Source organism: Crotalus tigris, unplaced genomic scaffold (assembly GCF_016545835.1).
Source record: "Crotalus tigris isolate CLP2741 ecotype Arizona unplaced genomic scaffold, ASM1654583v1 scf7180000023636.1099087, whole genome shotgun sequence".
In the NCBI taxonomy this organism is placed as follows: Eukaryota; Metazoa; Chordata; class Lepidosauria; order Squamata; family Viperidae; genus Crotalus; species Crotalus tigris.
Window position 1 is genome coordinate 1,034,535 of NW_024100093.1, and position 19,421 is coordinate 1,053,955.

At 39.5% G+C, this 19,421-nt stretch overlaps 1 protein-coding gene across 1 annotated transcript in view; it reads left to right on the forward strand.

Annotated features, from left to right (window-relative positions):
- The window catches only part of ELOVL5 (ELOVL fatty acid elongase 5), a 53,669-nt gene extending 49,480 nt beyond the window's left edge, over nt 1-4,189 (forward strand). Inside the window, exons 7-8 of the mRNA XM_039320331.1 lie at nt 290-424; nt 1,491-4,189. Coding sequence (XP_039176265.1) covers nt 290-424; nt 1,491-1,622 — 267 coding nt within the window. The 3' untranslated portion in view covers nt 1,623-4,189. The remainder of the gene's footprint in view (nt 1-289; nt 425-1,490) is intronic.
- The last annotated feature ends 15,232 nt before the right edge of the window (nt 4,190-19,421 follow it).

Sequence of the window (19,421 nt, forward strand, 5' to 3'; positions counted from 1 at the left end):
CTCATTTGCACAAAAGTCACTTTTATCTTTTTGGTAACCTCCCTTCATGTTTTATATACTACTTCTTGAGTTTAATTGAATGTCAGAAGTATCAACCTCCCAGTTAGCCTGAAGTTTTTGAAATGGAGCACCACCCCATTTTCCTTACGGAATGGCTGGAAGTTGTGATGCAGATTTTAATAAGAGCATACAGTAGGATTATGATCGATTGTGATTGATTCCTGCTCTGCTTGGCTACTACAGCATTTGCTGTTTCCTTAAATAACCATTTTCTCCTCTTACCCTCTAGGTACAATTTGTTCTGACAATCATCCAGACAACCTGTGGGGCCATTTGGCCTTGCTCCTTCCCTATGGGATGGTTATACTTCCAAATTGGTTATATGATCTCCTTGATTATCCTTTTCACAAATTTCTATGTCCAGGTAAGTTAAGTGGGGTATTTTCCAGAAGAAGAGGAGTGGGATGGCCATCACCAGTATTAAAAAAAATAGCTAGAAGGGCTCGTGCATCAGAACATGCTTCTTAAATTTGTGGACAGTTGGATTTTAATATGAGAGAATCTTTCATTCTATGCATTTATGGATCCTTAAGCCAATTATGCCTTCTCCCAGTTTCAGGATTGCTGAGTCATCCCAGGAAAAGACAGTTGCTTTAAGAATTTATAGGCAGGGCTACTTTTGTGACCCCAGAGGCTCAAAGCACTTTTTGGCCTTCAAATCTGAAACATTGCACAGTTCTAGTAGGCATTTGAAAAGATACTAAAGAACAGAGTTCCCCAACCTTCTGGGCTTTGTGGATTGGTGGGGGGAAGGGAGAAGGGATGGTTTTGCACAAGCAGTGGGCAAGCACACACGCGTGCAGCTCCATTTGCGTGAGTGATGGGCACATGCACTCGCCCACATGCATGCGCTTGCCTGCCCCTTCCATGGCCCAATTTCAAATGGTTCACGGCCCAGAGGTTGGGGACCCCTGCTATAGAATACACTAAATATTGTTCTAAAAGATTATACAGTGATCTAATTAAATGGATCTTTTTAAGTAAGTGTGACATGGTTTGTATCTTTTTTTCCCCCTCCAGCTGTTAGTTTGGTGGGGATCTTGTTTCAGTTCAGCCTGGTTCTATGTCCCAAATTTAGGACAATGATAACTTCTTGTATTTAGTAAGGAGCACCTTTGGCTCTCCCTGAAATTAGGAGAAATGAATGAGCATGAGCATCTCCCTACACATAGGCTGTATGAAGAGAAAGTTCTGTTCACATTTTCCAATAAAGTAGAGTTTATTTTTCATTGCTGTGCGGGAGACTGTAGTTTGAGCAAACTTTAATTCTGATCACAAATCAGACTCTGCCCCTTAAGGCAGTCTGAGTAGAAGAAGGTACTTCACATAATATAAAAAGCACCCTGATTTTTTTTCCCCTTCTCTTTGGTCCTGCGACAAAAGCCATTACTGACCTGTCCCTCTGTGTGTTTGTGGTTTTTGTTTTAAAGACTTACAACAAAAAAGCAGCCTCCAGAAGGAAAGAATATCAGAATGGATCTGCAGCTGCTATGAACGGGCACACAAATAGCTTTTCTTCTTTTGGGAACAATGTGAAGCAAATAAAACAAAGAAAGGATTGAAGACCAAACTGAAAAACTATTCTGATATCCCAGGCAACAACAACAACAAAATCTGATTGTAAGCACAATGTGTGTTGTGCACTGATAACTCTTGACAGCTACTGTAACTATTCCTGCCTAGAATAGTGTCGATTTTTGTAGGATTTAACCAGTGCAAAACATCCTAGAAACTGTCCATAAGCTAAAGTTGATGATGTTGATAATCCTGGAGGATCATAGACTGAAGCATAAAATGTGGAAGGTGGTATTATTGTAGTATGACAGACACTGCTGTTGCCTTACTAGTCAATATAATAGGTGCTGAATTAGGATTCACGATTCCAAAACTGTAATTCAGGCTCATATTTTTAATTGTAGATAGTGCATGTTACTGTAATTTGTATGACAAAATTCAGTTCTTTTTTTTCTTTTCAGTAGTTTAAAACACACATGCCTTAAATCAAAATAAAAGCAGGGCCTAAAATCTAATTACCAGTTTGAAAATGTATGGAACTGTTTCATTCTAAGGGAGCAGCTTCTCAAGCGGCATTTTATGGCCCTGGTACAGATACCAAACGGAGAAGCACAGGGTCATTGATGAAAAGTTCACATACATAGACATGTGGGTCTCCCCACATGTTCAAGCGTACAGCCTCATTTCCTGTGGAGGGATTATATTTCCATACCGATGATAACGATCTTCTTAATGACCCTTTTTACAAATGGCTATTTTCAAGTCTAGAATATAAAAATGTCTATCTACCATACAAGTGATAACCCGGAAAGCTAGGGTAAATCCCCTGTTAAACCCTTCACCCATACCAAGTATCATTGGCGCAGTATGTGTGCAGCCCGTTTTGAGAGAGGCATCTCTTTCAGCCGAGGTGCAGCGTTGTTTAATTCCTTTCGCAAATCAAAAGAGATGCAGTGGGCTGTCTGTGACGTGACGCTCAAAGGCGCTCACGCTTCTATACTGTATATGCTCTGTTTGAAATGACACCAGTGCTAAAATAATAATAATAAAATAAAATGGCCATTTAGTTTGGTCAGGACTTGCTCTTTTTCTTGTTTTCTTGTAACAAGTCTGCAGCAGTACACCTTTTAAAAGTATTTTTTTTTCCTCCATTAACTTTTAATAAGTCACAGAAACTTCGCATTTGCTTTGGCAGTGTCTAGAATGGGATGCTGACTCTCTTAAGCATTGCAGGATGCTTGGGGAGGCTCGCCTGCTCTCTTTCTCCCACCCAACGTGTCCAGTGTTGCATCCTGAAAATGTGGCTGCTTCCTTTTAAAACGACAGGCAACATCTCAGATGAAACCAGCTGTGGGTTCTTCTCTTCCTGATGAGGAAGGCACAGCTCGTTCATCGCCATGTCTTCCCCTCACTTTGAAAAATCACAGAATGAGTCTTCAGGTTGGGCCATGGCGAGCCAAGGAAAGGGTTCTTGATTAAATTACGAAGCAGATCTCTGAAAATTGCAGATGTTGAGCCTGACGGACAGCATTGTTTCAACCACACTTCAACGCTATTCCTGGGTAAATTTGCCCCATTTTTTCCTAGTTTTTGCCAATCAGTTGTTATTGCAACTTTAACAAAACTTTTGGGATGAACCCTGGCTTCCCCCTTTCCTCTTCAGTATTGAAGCCGGAGTATACTTGATAATGAATAGTGTAGGGCAGAGAAGGCTACGTCTGTATAGGGAAACTTTTCTGCAAAGTGGGGGATCTGCCCCAGTGCAAATAGGAATCCTTCCATTCACACAAGCAACTCTTGGATACAACTCATTGACTTTAGAAATGTGCCTCTAGTAAATGTTTTCCAGTTTTTGCCTTTTTAGAGTGTTGCATTAGCTCATGTCAGACTATAGTTATATGAAAAATTCTTGGAACAAAATGAGGTTTGTTTCCTTTCATCCATTTCTTCTCTGGTTCCTTGTGTCGTTGGACATTTATTTTGGAAATGCTTGTTGAAATCTCTGTTTGTTGTAATTGTTTCCCTCCCACACACAAACCACACAGAGATATTTACAGTGTTGGTTGATAAGCAGGTATCTGTAAAGAAATATACTGTGTAAAATGGTGGCGTTTTAATCTGTTAACATGCTAATCTGTACTTTGTATCAAGCCATTCTCTCCATCCTTGTCTGTCCAAGTTTATATATTAAGAGTTTTATGATTTTATATTTATACAGATATGAGTTTACTATGTTCTCATACAGCTAATGTTTGAGACTAATTATTAGTCTTTGCAGATTTGATTTGTTTCTTCAGTCAATTCCTCCCCATCCCTGCCCCATCTTGTTTCTGAATGAGACAGCACTGATTTACTTTGTGTGTGTGCCTCTAAGTGTGTGTGTGTGTGTGTCTCTGTGTGTGTTTAATGTTCTCAAGACTTATATGTACATGTCTTGGTTTCTAGTTATTGATTTGCAAAGTTTTCACATATTTCATACAGCAGCTTTACCATTCAAACAAAATATGCTGTCTAAATATGTGTGTGCTAAAAATAAAAAAAAAACCTTAGCTTATCAGAAATACCTGCATTGTTATGTTTTGTGTTTAATCATTAAATCATTCTTGATACCTGTGCTTGTGTTTTAATATATTGACACTTTAATAGACCCAATGCAGCATTGTAACACCTGTTACTATTTAGTATTTGTATTTTTACATGAGATGTTCCAATTTTTTGCCCTTACATACCACCAATTACTGATGAACATTTTTCTCCCCTTTTTGGTAATTCCAGGAATAAATAAGCCAAGTTAACTTAACTTTTAAAAGGAAAAAGTTAAACAGCATTCAGCAAAAATTAACTTTAAAAATTTCTCCATTTTAATTTTTCTCTTGTGTTTTTCTCATGCTCCTCCCCCGTTGTTTGCACGGAGAAGAAAATTCCCACTGGCATTCATGAGAGTTTTCCTCTTGTCACAAGTAGACCCCGATTCCAATTATGACGAATGCAGGTGGAGGAAAAGGGTTGAAAAGGCTCTTTTTGCCTCCTTGTCCTGGTTTGAAGTAGTGGTTCTGCACTGGGAGTTGTTCAGTATCAATGAGAAATGCCATCTGAGTCAGAAACTGGGTCAAGTACAAAGCCTAAGAGATTTGTAAACTGCAGCTCACGGAATGATCTTTATTGATGTCCAGACCTGAAGCAAAAGTGAGGAGTCTTATTTAGGCCTGTTTGCATTTTCTTTCTCTCTCTCTCTCTCTCTTTCTCTCTCTCCCTCTCCCTTCCCCCCCCCCCAGATTCATATTTGAAAGACAAAACTATTTTATAACACCAATAAGCTCATGGAGCAGTTTTTAACAGTCAGTACAGCGACAGATAATTGCCTACTCTATATTTAGCTGTTTTATTAAAGTATTTTAATAAAAATGTAAAAAAATTAAAACCTCCTGTTGTTTTGTACCCTACATGCCCTTTAAGCTGCAATTCTATATCTACTTAACTTGGAGAAGGTCCCACAGCACTTGGTCAGGATTACATCTGAGTAGATACTGAGGGAGGCTATGTTCCTGGGCAGGGGAGGACCTTTGACCTCTTCAATGGAGATGTGTACTTTAAAATAATTACTGTTTCCTTCCACTGAATTTGTTTCTAAACTGATAGAAAGGAATATTTGTAGCTAAGGGTTGAAACTGGAGGATCCTCGGCGCTCTCTAAGCTTGGTTATTTTCTTGCAGATATTTCATTACCAAATGAGGTAACATCACTACTACTGCTGGCAGGGCAAGCTACTGTATGTAAACAAGCAGCAAACCCCTCACTCAGTGATACTGATGATGTTACCTAGTTTGATAATGAAATGTCTGCAAGAAGACCACCAAGCTCAGAGAGCACTAAGGACTCCACAATTCCTAAACCGCTCAGGAGTTCCATTTACAGATGTGGAGAGGCTCTTCCTTTACAGTCTTAAATGAAACCAAAAGTCCTTCCCAAGCTGACCTTGTTTAACCTCCAGGTGACATCTTCCCTAGAGCAGAGTTCCACAACCTTTCCGTGTTGGCAGCCCGGACGGAGGAGGGTGGAATGGGGATGATTTTGTGGGAGGGGCAGGCGTGTGTGCGTGCACTGAGCACCTATTGTGCAAGTGGAGTTGCAAGCGCCTGCAACACTTGCACAAGTCAGGCCCTGAGTGCTCATGCAAGTGGGGCCACAAGCACCCACAATCTGTGCAGGTGAGGCCCTGAGCACCTATGATGCTCGCATGAGCAAGGCCCTGAGCGCCGGTTATGCTCACGTGAGTGGAGCTGTGCATGCAGACCCATGCACCAGCCAGACACTTATGGCCCGGTTACAAATAGGCCACGGACCAGTAGTGGGCCATGGCCCACAGGTTGGGGACCCCTGTCCTAGAGGACAGGAACCCTTCCCCCCCCCCTTGACTTAGCGAAGGCAAAAGAATCTCCCCTTTAGAATGTTCTTTCCCCTTCCAGATTTTCCTTGGCTTTGGTGATCAATGAGAGAAAATATCAAGTGTTCCTGTTCACTTCCTTGCCAGATTGCAAATTTATCATTGCCAGTTTCTTTCAGTTTATTTAATGGCAGCTGGATCTGTAGAGTGAAACAGCATTTATATCATTTAAAGTCTATTTCTGGAAACCTGCTAGGTCATTACTCATATCAATGGATAAGGTATGTACCTGCACAATACCGCCAGGGGTGGATTAATTTATGACGAGGCATCTCACAACATTGGGAAGGTTGCAGGATGGTTTCTAGCAAAGTCAGTATGGTAACAGACAATTGCCACCTGATGTTTTGCTAAAGTGCATTAATAACATTTTAAAGTTTCCTGTTGAGGCAACAGATGAGAAATTAGTAACGCTGGGATGATCAATCCTGACTTCAAAACTCCAGGTGGTCAGTAGATGGCAGCAAAGATTTTAGAGAGGCTTTTAGCTTCTTTGCTGTCATTTGGAGATCTGGAATGTGGCAGAATCTCTTCCTTTTTCCTTGTTCCCATTATGTGTTTGTGGATGAATCGGCAGACATAGTGAGTGATTACACAACTGGTGGGTGCTTTGCATATCTTTTGGAGATTAAATACATTTTCACAAAGGAAAATGGCAATTTGCATTACACTTGATATACGTGCTTATTTGTTCTCAAGCCATCTCGTGCTTCTTCAATATGTTATGCGATCTGCTCACTGTTGAAGGACAACGTCAGGGTCCCTATTCTAGCTGAGGACCTTTAATCAAATTTTGATGGGGGTTTAAAGATACTTTCACAGAACACACCTTTTAACGGGGCTCTCATCTCCATAAAACAGCAGGCACACCAGGCATCATATTTGCATGTTTCCAACAGATAAGTGGGCTTTCTTGGCTCTTACATTATACTGGTGTTAAAAACAGATACCTGGAAGGTTAAATGAATTTTGAGTTGATCATTCATATTGTGGCAATGAATCGAAGATCACTCTTATGTCACCTTATGGAAAGGTTTCATTTCTGAGAAGGAAATGAAGTCGGGAACATAGGCCTCAAAGATCCCCTGTTCAAAACAGAGTGTACTTGGTAGGGAATAAATTGATATAATTTACCTGCTGGGCACATTTCTGTCAGCATACAGCAAGTGCACAGCTGTTATTTATTGATACGAGACGCATTAGTCCATTGCTAAAGCTTTTAGGAGAATTTCAGTGGGGTGGAGGAGGTCACTGTGGGTATTGCATTCTATCAAATGGATTCATGAGCAATCTTCTTGATTTTTTTTTTTAAGTCTGCCCATTAGAAATGCCCCTGGACAGAAAGCGGTGGAGACCATGAGTTCTGGTCCTCCTTAGTCATGAAAGCCAGCTGGGTTACCATGGGCTAATTTCTCTTTCTCTCAGCCCAACTCGCCTCACAGGGTTGTTGTGGGCAAAATAGGAAGAGGAAGAAATATTAAGTATATTTGCTGCCTTGAATTATTTGTAAAAATAATAAAGGCAGAATACAAATAAATATTTTTTTAAATAAAAAATCATAACCTGCCTGACAAGGCTGTGATTCTATGGTCCTTGGAGAAACCAAGTGAAGGTCATTCTTGTCAGGCTTCAAAAATCAAGAAAGACACATAGTGATTCTTCCAATCAGGTGTCTTTATTGTTCTACGCCTATAGACAGAATCTTGCCAAAGTGAAACAAATGACTATCTAGTGAAGCATGTACTCTGGGAACTATTAGGGAGGGGTTGTCTTCACCCTGTTTCTGTCACACAAATTATATGAACTGAGTTGTTTCTTGCTTCCCTGGAATGCCCCCCTCCCTCCTAGGAACCGAATCTGAGGAAATGCCCCTTCTGGGGCAAGTCCCACATCCCAAAACAGCCCCTTACATGAGTTTCTAATACCTGCTGTGGCTTTCTTTTCTCTGATTAGCACAGGAAGCCAGGACAGCAAAGTCTTGTACGTCCTTCAGCCCTATAACTACGTGCTTCATTTCATATTGCTCAAGATATCCTGGTGTGATTGCTCATCACAGTTGGCTGAGTCGAAAACTAATGGAGTATCCACCTCAGTTGAGAAGGGACATGTTCTTTCGTCTTGTGCTGGGAACAAGATTCATCTTTCCCAGCTCAGGAGCACTGATGTTCTTCCAAAGCAATCAACGTAACTGGAAATGGTCATTAAAAGGCTATTAGGTTTTTAAAAAAACTTCCCTCTTCTTTGCCAATTTTATGTTGCCTTTAATCTAATGGAGTGACCTTTGCTCTTGCAGAAAAAACACATATTTAAGTTTTATTCCAAACTCAGGCTTTACAGGTTGTCTGACAAGAGCATTGCTTTTGTGTGTTCCCATGCTTCAGTAATCCAACTCTCTGTTAATTCTATCTCTGTAATTCCATCTTTTTCAGGTACCTCAAAAGTTTATACTAGAGAAAATGAATTTTGTAACCCTAGAACTACCAGATCTGGATTGCAAAGTTCCTAGTTCCTGTAATTAGTCATGACTGGGAAGGGCCTGAGTGCCATCTAATGGCTACAAGGATTTGTGCAAACATGAAAAATGATACCTAGGCTTGCCCAACTCATTAGTCTACCATACCTGAAATGTAAAACTCAGGATGATCACTAGATGGCGGCAAAAAGTGTATAGGCAATCCATACTTAGTTCATATTATGATACCAGTGAAAAAGTAACTTTACAACCAATCATCACATTTATGACCATCAGAGATCTATAAAGCAAAGGAAAACTGAATGAGATCGTAAGCCTATTCACAATTTCATTTAGTGACCGTTTGGCTTAACAACTGAGTTAATGTACCAATTGTGGTTGCTAAACAACTATCTATAATTCCTTCTATCCAGTGATCATCCAGATTTTCCAGTCCAAATTAACATGGCTGTCTCAAGAGTTAGAGAAGTGGCAGAATAAGAAAATACTGGGGGGGGGAACCCCAATATTTTTCTAATTTCATATTGTCGCATATGCTGTAACAAACTTTTTAAAATGTTTTATAAAAAAAGAGCATTCTAGCTTGATAAAGTTCTTCAATGTTGAAAATGAATGCTGCTTTGCAAGAATAATTGGATTACACTTTTTTTAAAAATTGCATATTTTTGAACTTGCATTTGTTTTATTTTTTATTATTTAAGAACAAAACACAATGAGATAATTTTGTTACTGTACACAGAACATACTACACAAGCTAATAAAAAATAGTAGAGAATAACACAATGTTCACTGGTTGTTTTTAAATGAATAAATATTTGACCATAGGTACTACTAGTAAGAGAAGCATGTGAATTGATACCCTGGGGATGCTTAAGAAAGTTATGTCAAACTGTTAGAAAGTCATTTGCATCAAACTTTGCATCAAACATCAATAAAAGCCAAACTTTTCCTTTGTTTCCCATCAATTTCTCTTTTAAGACTATTTGTTAACATTTCTGAATCCAGACCAATAGATGAAGGATTATTCCCCACATTCCAATTGTACATTATATATTATTTTGCAGCCACTCACAAAAATATTACCAATCCTTTCTGCAGCTAATCTTCATTTATTTCCTCAAATAAATGACAATCAAAGACAATGGGGAAACCAGGTTCACTTAACAACAATGTTACTCAGTGATGGGATTCAGCCGGTTTGCACCACTTCGGCAGAACCGGTAGCTAACCAGGCCCAGAATGGACTTCCGGAAGCGGCATCCACACAGAGAACCAGTTGTTCACATATTTGAATCTCACCACTGGTGTTACTAATTTAATAACTGCAGTGATTCACTTAACAAATGTGGCAAGAAAATTCATAAAATGGAGCAAAATCCACTTAATAAATTTCTCACTTAGCAACGTACATTTTGGGCTCAATTGTAGTCATAGGTTGAGGACTACATGTATCTGGTTCAATTATTGACACTGTTTCAATGAAAACTTTTTTTCCAAAGTCTTTGAATTTTCACACAAGCTCACCAAACAGATTGTAAATAGGTTCCAAGTGCAGGTTTTAAAATAATCTATCTTGAATAATCATTGATAATATTCTTATTGCACCAAACGTTGAAAGCACACTTGACAAAAATGTGATGCTTTCCATATTGTAGCAACAATTTTAACAGTTTGTTGAGGAAGAATAATTTTTTTAATGTCTTGTTCACTTGTTCCGGTATCAATAACAGATATTTAATAAGATTATTTGCTGTGACAATGGAGATTAACCAGGAGAAACCTAAATGCATTCCTAGAAACAATGCTGCAGTTTTCTATGAAAAGGAAGAGACCTGGAGGATGTGGACATAACATGAGTTTTTGCCTGAATTTTATGGAATTTCCCACTTCTCTTGCAGAGTTGTTTAAGATTAGAAAAATGTAGAAAATATACCTTTATTAATGAAAATAAATTGCTGATGTTTATAATGTAGACAGATATGTAACACTATTATTTACTCAAGACTGATGAAAAAGCATAGAAACACACTTTATCATCTCAGAACATTATCTTCTTTCTCACAAGGAGAAAAATTACACAGATTTCTGGAAATGATTATACAAGGGACACATTGTTCAACGGTTACACTAGAGTTGCAAATGGAGAATGAAAGAAAAATAGAAAAATGAAGGCACCTTTTCTCTTCTGCCCAGTACAAAATCATCCCATATTGGGAGATTGATGGGGCATTTATGAGGAAATTCCTAGCTCATAAAAGCACTGGCTTTAGGACAAAGGAGAGATAGTCCTCAACTTACAACTGCAGTGGAGCCCAAAATGTCCATTGCCAATCAAAGCATTGCCAATCAATCAATCAATCAGTGTCATTCTTAAGTGAATTGTGCAGTTGTTAAGTGAATCTGGCTTACAACTGATGATCATATGACCCTGGGATAGTGCATAAATACATGCCAGTTTCCAAGTGTCCAACCTTTGATCATGTGACTGTCAGAGGATGCTGCCAGTGGTCATTAGTGTGAAAAACGGTCATAAGTCATTTTCAGTACCGTTGTAACTTTGAACAGTCACTGAATGAATGGTTGTAAGTTGAGGACTACCTGTATGTCATTCTCATTACTTACATTTGCATTGGTCTCTCAAATCAGCATCTGAATAAATCTTTTGTAGAAGGCTATATAGATGGCTTCAAATAGTGCAACCTAAGGCGGTTGTGTTTTCTGCTCGCCAGAATTTATTTATTTATTTATTTTGCTATTGCCTATCCAGGGGTAGGCAACCCTGGCTCTTTTATGACTCATAGACTTCAACTCCCAGAATTCCTGAGCCAGCATGGCTGGGAGTTGAAGTCCACGAGTCATAAAAGAGCCAAGGTTGCCTACCCCTGGTCTATCCAGCGGGATCTTTTAAAAATGTCTTTTTCTTTTATTTATTTGGAAATTCACTTTATTGTCAGAAGTGATTTCTCATTTGGCATAGGTACAAATCTGAATCCCAGTGGATGCAGGGCCTTAGCTGGGCTGGGCTTTGGCGGCTGGCTGTAGAGTTTCATGCCAGTTCTAGGAGTCTGTTCTGGATAATATCCTTGGGGAAGCAATTTCAACCCAGGACATCAAACCGCTTTGCTGCTTGATTGCCGTCCACCTCCCCTCCTTCGACAGTGCTGGCAAGGGAACATGGGCTTCAGAGTACTTTCCAGAGACTAAAGGCTGAGAGCAAAACGAATTTTAGGGCATGGGTGTTTAGAAATAATCCAACTGAGTTTAGATACTTGAACAATTGGAAAGGCCTTCCAATTGCCCTTCGATTCCATGAGATTGATTGATAGAGAACTGTGAGAGTCTAGGGCAGGGGTAGGCAACCTTGGCTCTTTTAGGACTTATGGACTTCAACTCCCAGAATTCCTGAGCCAGCCATGCTGGCTCAGGAATTCTGGGAATTGAAGTCCATGAGTTATAAAAGAGCCAAGGTTGCCTACCCTGGCTAGGGGCAAAAGGAAAAAGTTAACAGCCATTTTTCCATCTTTCTTTGCTTCTCCAGCAGGGAGTCCAGGATCTTTTTGATAGGCTCTGTGAGGTAAATATTTTGCACCCTCCTGCTGCAGGCAAATGCACAGGCATATGGCCTACTTTCATAGACTTCTTAATTAAATACAGCAGGGTTTTGTTGCTGGTGAAAAAGTTTCATTCTCCAACTATTCTCTTTTATTTCTCTGACTCTACCCCATCCTTTTTTAAAATTTAAGTACATTGTTCTGATTTTCACAGGTTTCTGCATGTAAAAATCAATGCAGTGTGCTCCTGTATATACTTAATACTCAAAATGAAGCAAAGATTAATTTTGAAAGCAACGGTGAGGGAAGTTTGATAATTGCAGCTCCAAATCTGCTTGTCCTCATTCTTTTGGAAGAAAGAAGAACTCATTTATCAAGGCAGAATCTGAATATTATGTTTTGTTGTATTTTTTTTCAGACAAAGGAATCATCAAAGCAGAAAACAAAAGACATTTGGCTGAGGGAAACAAAACGTTAGACCTCTCTTGATCCAGAAATACACTGAGATTTGTCACTTGTTTAATTTGTCAATTCTTTATTTAGCTAGAAGAGAAATAAAATGTTAGGCTCAGTCCGTCTGTGCTTTAGAAATGTTGCAACAACAACAACAACAGCAGCATACTGAAGAAAGCCTCTGGAAACGAAACCTCCCACCAGATCCGACCAAAGGCTCATCTGGTTCAGCAGCAGTTTCCCACAGAGGCCAGCTGATGGTTGTAGGAAATCCACCAGCAGGAGATGAAGGCTGTAATGCTCTCCTCCTGAACTTCCCCATCAGCTGCTATTTAATAGCATGCTGGTCTTATTATCACAGACTGCCTTTGGATGCCTCAGCAGAAATGTTCTGAATTCCCAAACGGTCAAGAACCTTTGAGAAATATTCCCTGGTGACAAAAGAAAGCACTGGCCCTCTCAAAGAAATTGAGTTTGAAGAGCTGGTTCTAAAGTTCTACAGTCCCTTAAGACACAGGTGTCAAACTTGCCACGTCACGTGACGTGTTGCGATGTATCACAACTTTTTTTTTGCATTGCTGGAGCTGGAGTGGGCGCGGCCTCCGCATGATGCAACCAGCCTGCGGGCTGGCAGTTTGACACCCCTGCCTTAAGAGATTCCAGGTTTATGTGTTGCCCAAGTCTCTAGGGGCTGGCTGAGGAATTCTTGAGTTGAAATCCACAAGTCTTAAACTCAAAGGTGCTTTTTCAAAAGGCAACTGGACTTTGCTTTTCCTTGACAATGTTTCACTTCTTACCAAAGAAGCCTCAGTCACAAGTCTTAAAAATTGTGCCAAGTTTGAAGAACCCTGCTCTAAGCCAAGGGCAGTTTTATTGTGCTTACTAAATGGTTTGCAACAACTGAATTCATACTACATGCTGAGATAAAAATGACTTAATCCATTTCATGTTAAGCTATGATTGTTGAGGCCCCACAGCAGGCATGGTTTGCAAATTACTTGGAAGCTACAAATGATCTAGTGGTGGGATTCTAATATGTGAACAACCGGTTCTCTGTGTGGATACTGCTTCTGGAAGTCCATTCTGGGCCTGGGTCTGCTTCCAGAAGTGGCGTCCATGCACTTACAGTGGGCCATTCTGGGCCTGAGAGGCTTCCTCCGGGCCTCCCAGGCCCAGAATGGACTTCCGGAAGTGGCATCCATACACTTCTGGTGGGCCATTCTGGGCCTGCCAGGACTCCTCCGGGCCTCCAAGGCCCAAAACAGACTTCCGGAAGTGCACTTCAGAGGGCTAGTCTGGACCTTGCGAACAAGGGCTAGGGGGTTCAGTGGGCACCATCTGGTAGTGGGATTCAGCCAATTCGCCAAACTCAACAAAAAATTAACTATCGGTTCTACCAAACCTGTATGAACTGGCTGAATCCTACCCCTGAGATGATCCCTGAATGCAATACTGCAGGCAGTACTGGTCATGGCTTGTTGTGTCCCTGTGATTCCACTCCTCTGTGAGCTAGTTACTAGCTGGCTTTGGGGTAAAATTCAAGTTCACTTATAAAGCCTTTCATGGCATGGGCCTGATTATTTGAGAGACTGTCTGTCTCCCATCCATGCAATTGGGTGTTTTCCAATTGATGGGACCCAGGAAATGTGCCTTCTCCATCCTAATTCCCACCTTCTGGAATTATAGCCTTTCAGAGATCCAGATGGCTCTCACCCTGATCATATTCAGGAAGCTATGCATTTGATACTTCTCACTGTAAGCCATCCAGAATGGTTGGGCACCTGGCAACCTATAAACAATAGGAAGGCAGGGAGAAAAGCAGGAAGGCAGGGGGTAAAGTGTAGGAATGTGGATGGATTTGTAGCCTCTCTTGAGCTTGAGAACCTGAGATTTTTAACATGTACTCTACACATCGATTGAAACATGTATTTTGTTTATTTATTAAATTTATCCAGACAATCCTTGGCTTATGACCACAAGTGTGCCCAAAATTTTGTTGCGAAGCAAGATAGTTGTTCCCCATGTTACGACCTTTTTGTCATAATTGTTTAAAATGATGGTGGAATATTCAGAGAATTTTTAGAAGGAGGGTAAAATTTACTCCGCAATTATTTTTATTAGGTATTGTTACTGATTGTGATGCTAGGGAGGTTATATTGATGCTAAATTTGATTACAGCCACTAGGCTGTTAATAGGACAATATTGGAAGAAGGAATCCTTGCCTATTTTACAAGAGTGGTTTTATAAAGTTTCGTATTTGGCAGAAATGGCAAAGATTTCGGCTTTTTTAAAGGAGCAATCTCAAGAGAAATTTTTTGCGGTATGGGAAAAATGGATAAATTTTATACAACATAATTTAGACATGGAAAAATATTATTTAGCCTTTTTATAACTTGTAATGATTGTTTTTTTTTTCTTTCTTCTTCTGTATTATTATTTATATACTTTTCTATATATGTTTTATTTTTCGCCTACCTCTTTCTTTTTTCTTTCTCTCTCTCTTTTCTTTTTCCCTTTTTTCTTCTTCCTTTTTTTTACGTATATTATTATTATATATATTATTATTATGATTTTTATTATTATTATTAATTATCTTATAAATTGTATACGTTATTTTTTAAAATTTGTTAAATAATCCTATATTCAGTTCTGGGAAGTCGGGGGGGGGGAGGGTGGGGTGGTTTGGGAGGGGGGGTGGATGTTTATTTGTAAAATTTTTGAAAAAAATTCAATTAAAAAAAAAATAATTGTTTAAAATGAATCACTGCAGTTGATAAGTTAGTAATCTGGTTGTTAAGTGACTTTGCTTGTACCCATTGACTTTGCTTGTCAGAAACTTGCAAAAGGTGATCATATGACCCCAGGACAGCACAACAGTCATAAATATATGTGAGTTTCCAAGCATCCAAATTTTGATCACATGACCATGAGGATGCTGCAATGATTGTAAGTGTGAAAAACTATCAGATGTCACTTTTTCAGTGCTGTTGTAAAAGATCACTAGACAAATGGCTATAAGTCAAGGACTAATTTTACTCCTCCTTATGTTTATTTCAACTCTTAGGGAAGCCCCCAACAATAAAATATATACAATGCATGGTGCTGGGCAATGGGAGTCCTCTTAAGTGGGAAGGACTCAGTTATAATATTGTGGCTTCTTTGCAGCACTTATTTTAGCTAATGAGCAGAGGCAGCAAAAACAGGCAGGCACCTTGAGATGTAATGGCCCAGAGATAGAGGGGTCATAGAAAAAGAGGTTGGCACAGAGGAAGTAGCAATCATAACTCATAAATATTGGGATTATCAAGATTGTTTAACCTGGCACTCTTTCCTTCATCGTTGAGGGACTTAAACCTGCATCCTGCTGCATATGTTACATGTGCCTATTCAGAGCTTAAATCTGAAGCCCCCATTAAGGGTTCTGAGAGCAGAGCTGAGCTGCCAGGTGTGTTGACAGGATAAACACTGGGACGTAACATGCCGTTAACACAAGATAAAGGTATCAATATCGGTCTCAGTGCACAGCCAGATGGCTGCATTAACCTTGAGTGGTTTGGCATAAATTGTGCTGCTCTCTCAAGCTTTGTTGTGCCCCAGCCATGAGAATTATGTAAACCAGGGGGAGGGGTCCAATCTTAGCCACATTCAGAGTTTTGGACTTCAACTCCCAGAGTTCCCCAGGCAGCATGAGTTGGTCCACTGGTCTTAAAGTTGCCAAGGGTTGCCAAGGTTGGACACCCCTGATGTACGCAGTTCTGTTATTGGTTTAAATGTAGAACAAGTGGAGGAAAAGGATTGTTGGATTTTCTTAGCTACTTTGCTCCCACCCCCCATGCTATTAAACTTCATTGATCAGTGGGAACAACTACTACCAATCACCCTCCTTAACATGTGGTGGAGGCCTGGAGTTATGAATTGGTGCTCCACACCTTTCCCTTTCATTGGGGATATTTTTTTAAGAAAATAGGTCTAGCATAAGACTTACACTCTTTTAAAGAATGCTAAAGCCATCTCCAAAACAGATCACCAGCTCTGAGGAAGGGCATTGGATGAAGAAGGTGATAGGGATCAATCATGGTCAAGCCCTTTCTTGACTGACAGAACAAAAGTGATGGTTACAAGTAGCCCTGACAGGCAGCCCCTTGAAGTAACTTCTGGAATAGGCAAAGTGTCACTATCACTCCCTCCAGAAGAAAACAGTGAAAACATGTGGCCACAAACTTTCCTAAAGGAAGCTGAAGAAAACTTATAATGAAATCATTGGTGACAGCATCAGCAGCATATTACTGATAGAACTTGGCAGTCTTTCCCAATTTAAATCAACCTGTGCTAAGATTGGATTCGCTTAATGACCACTTGATTCACTTAACAACTGCAGTGATTCATTTAATAGCCCTGACCAAAAAAAAGTCGCAGAATTGTGCCTGGCTCACTTAACAAATGCCTTACTTAACAACAGAAATTCTGATCCCGTTGGGGGATCGTAAGTCGAGGACTACCTGTAATTAGAGAGATGTGGGGGATAAGACCTCAGAGTGTCCTTCATTTCAATTAAACCTTCCACAATTTCCATGTATGGAAGTGAAGTTGCAAAATTGTACGTTGTCTAACACAATTGCCAAAGCATCAGAAAAGCCCTCACATGTACAGAGCCCCTTCCATTTGCACTCCACTTTGATTTGCAAATTTGCTTCAACAGGATTTGATTGCATTCCATTTGACTGAAGCTTTGGCTGAATTGAAGACTATCAATTCCCACATAAGTATTATTGCTGGGAAAACATTCAACCCCCCCAAAACCTAATTTAGAACACAATCAGAAACAGCTTGTTTTATGCTACTTAGTAATATGGAAATGCTTTGAGAATGAGAGAAGAAAATAAGGTATTTGCTGCCATCTATTGCTGTAAAAATACGCTGAGGCAAAACACAGTTAAAAGAACGTCAAAGCTGTGGTTTTTTTAGCACAAGGAATAACTTGAATGAGATGTTGTAATCACAAAGAGCTCCAGGGATTCTGGGAGCTTTGGGCACTCCCATAGCCAGTGGATGGGCTATGAAGGGGCTACTTTTTTTTGAGTTTATTCATGAGGATTCTGATAGTTACAAGGGTAATTCGGAAATAAACCTCCATTTGGTTATCAATGACAGACACTCGCAGATACAGAATTTTTATTATACACAGTAGAAAACTACAACATTACATTGCTTTTTGACATAATCGCCATTGAAATTGAGGCACTTGTCATAACGTCTTACAAGGTTTGAAATTCCTTAGTAGTAGTCGCTCGGTGCCAAATCTGGGCTATGGGGGTAGGTGATCAAAAACATCCCAACGGAACTGCTTCAAAAGTTCTTGGGTGCATCTAGCAGTATGTGAGTGAGCATTATTGTGAACCAACACCATACCGTAAGTGGTGCCTTAGAAAATCCCGCCAAATGTGAAGATGCCAAAAGAGTTTTCTAGTGAAGTTCATAGAGCGTGGTTTGACCGGCAATTCAGAAGTCTACTGTGAAACATTACGAAAACTCAGATAAGCCATTCATACCAAGCATCGGGGCATGCTGACTTCCAGTGTGGTGTTGGTTCACAATAATGCTCGCCCGCACACCGCTAGAAGCACCCAAGAATGTTTCAAGCAGTTCCGTTGGGATATTTTTGATCACCTCCCCCATAGCCCAGATTTGGTGCCGGGCGACTACTACTAAGGAATTTCAAAACTTGTAAGACGTTATGGCAAGTGCCTCAGTTTGAATGGCGATTATGTCAAAAAGTAATGTAATGTAGTTTTCTAATGTGTATAATAAAAGTTCTTTATCTGCAAGTGTCTGTCATTGATAACCAAATGGAGATTTATTTCCGAATTGCCCTCTATTTCAGTTAAGGAATGAATACCAACAAGTAATCAGAAAAGGTAAATCATTTCTAAGTAACTTCTAAATTCTCCTAAAAACCCTGTACATATCTGGCCAGATGTATCCCTCCTTATTTTATGTAAGGAATCCTGATGCAGCTAAAAAGAACATAACGTAGTGCTTTATTATACTGGTATTACTCTAATATACTGGGGGGAGGGGAGAGAAAAGAAAGTCATGTGACTAAAGAAAAATGAACTATAATACATATTTTAACTAATATGCTCCATTTTTAAAGTTATTAAACCATGATCACCAGAAAACTGATTGGTTTTTCCATTACATGGATACAATGCCAGCTCATGAGCAGGGAGAACATCTGAAAGAAATGGATGATTAAGAAATATGGAATAAATGAATAAACAAACAATAAATAATAAATACATTTCATTTATCCATGTCTTTACATTGTAAAATGTGGTGTTTTTGGTTTTGCATCTCTCCAATACTAGGTAAATCCTTCATTATTCATGTTGAAAAATGATGTTTGGAAATATAATACAAAATGACATCCATATTTTTAAATCTTACCACTTGTCCCAAAACCATATTAACAAATATATGAACACAAATTAGAACAAAATAATAGTGGGGCTGGTCTATATTATCATATAGATTAGTCCTTGACTTATTACCTTAATAGAAGCCACCAGTTTGGTTGTAAGTTGTTATGGTCATAAAGCAAGTCACAATGTGACAGAGCCTGATTCTATTATCTTTTTGGCAGCGGTTGTGAAGTGAATGCCACAGTTGTAAAAAAACAAAGGCAGCAAATGTTAACCAAAACTATTGTTCACTATGGGGCATTTTTTGCCCAAACTAGAAGTAAATACACATTTCTTGCAAAAAAAAAAAAAAGTCATAAATCACGGTCACATGAGCAGGGAACGATGCTAATGGCTGTAAATTTGGACAATTGACAAGTGCCTAAAATGCAGTCACAGAACCACAGGAAGGGCTCACATCAGAACTTAGAATCTGGGTCATAATTTCCTCTTTTGCGATTTT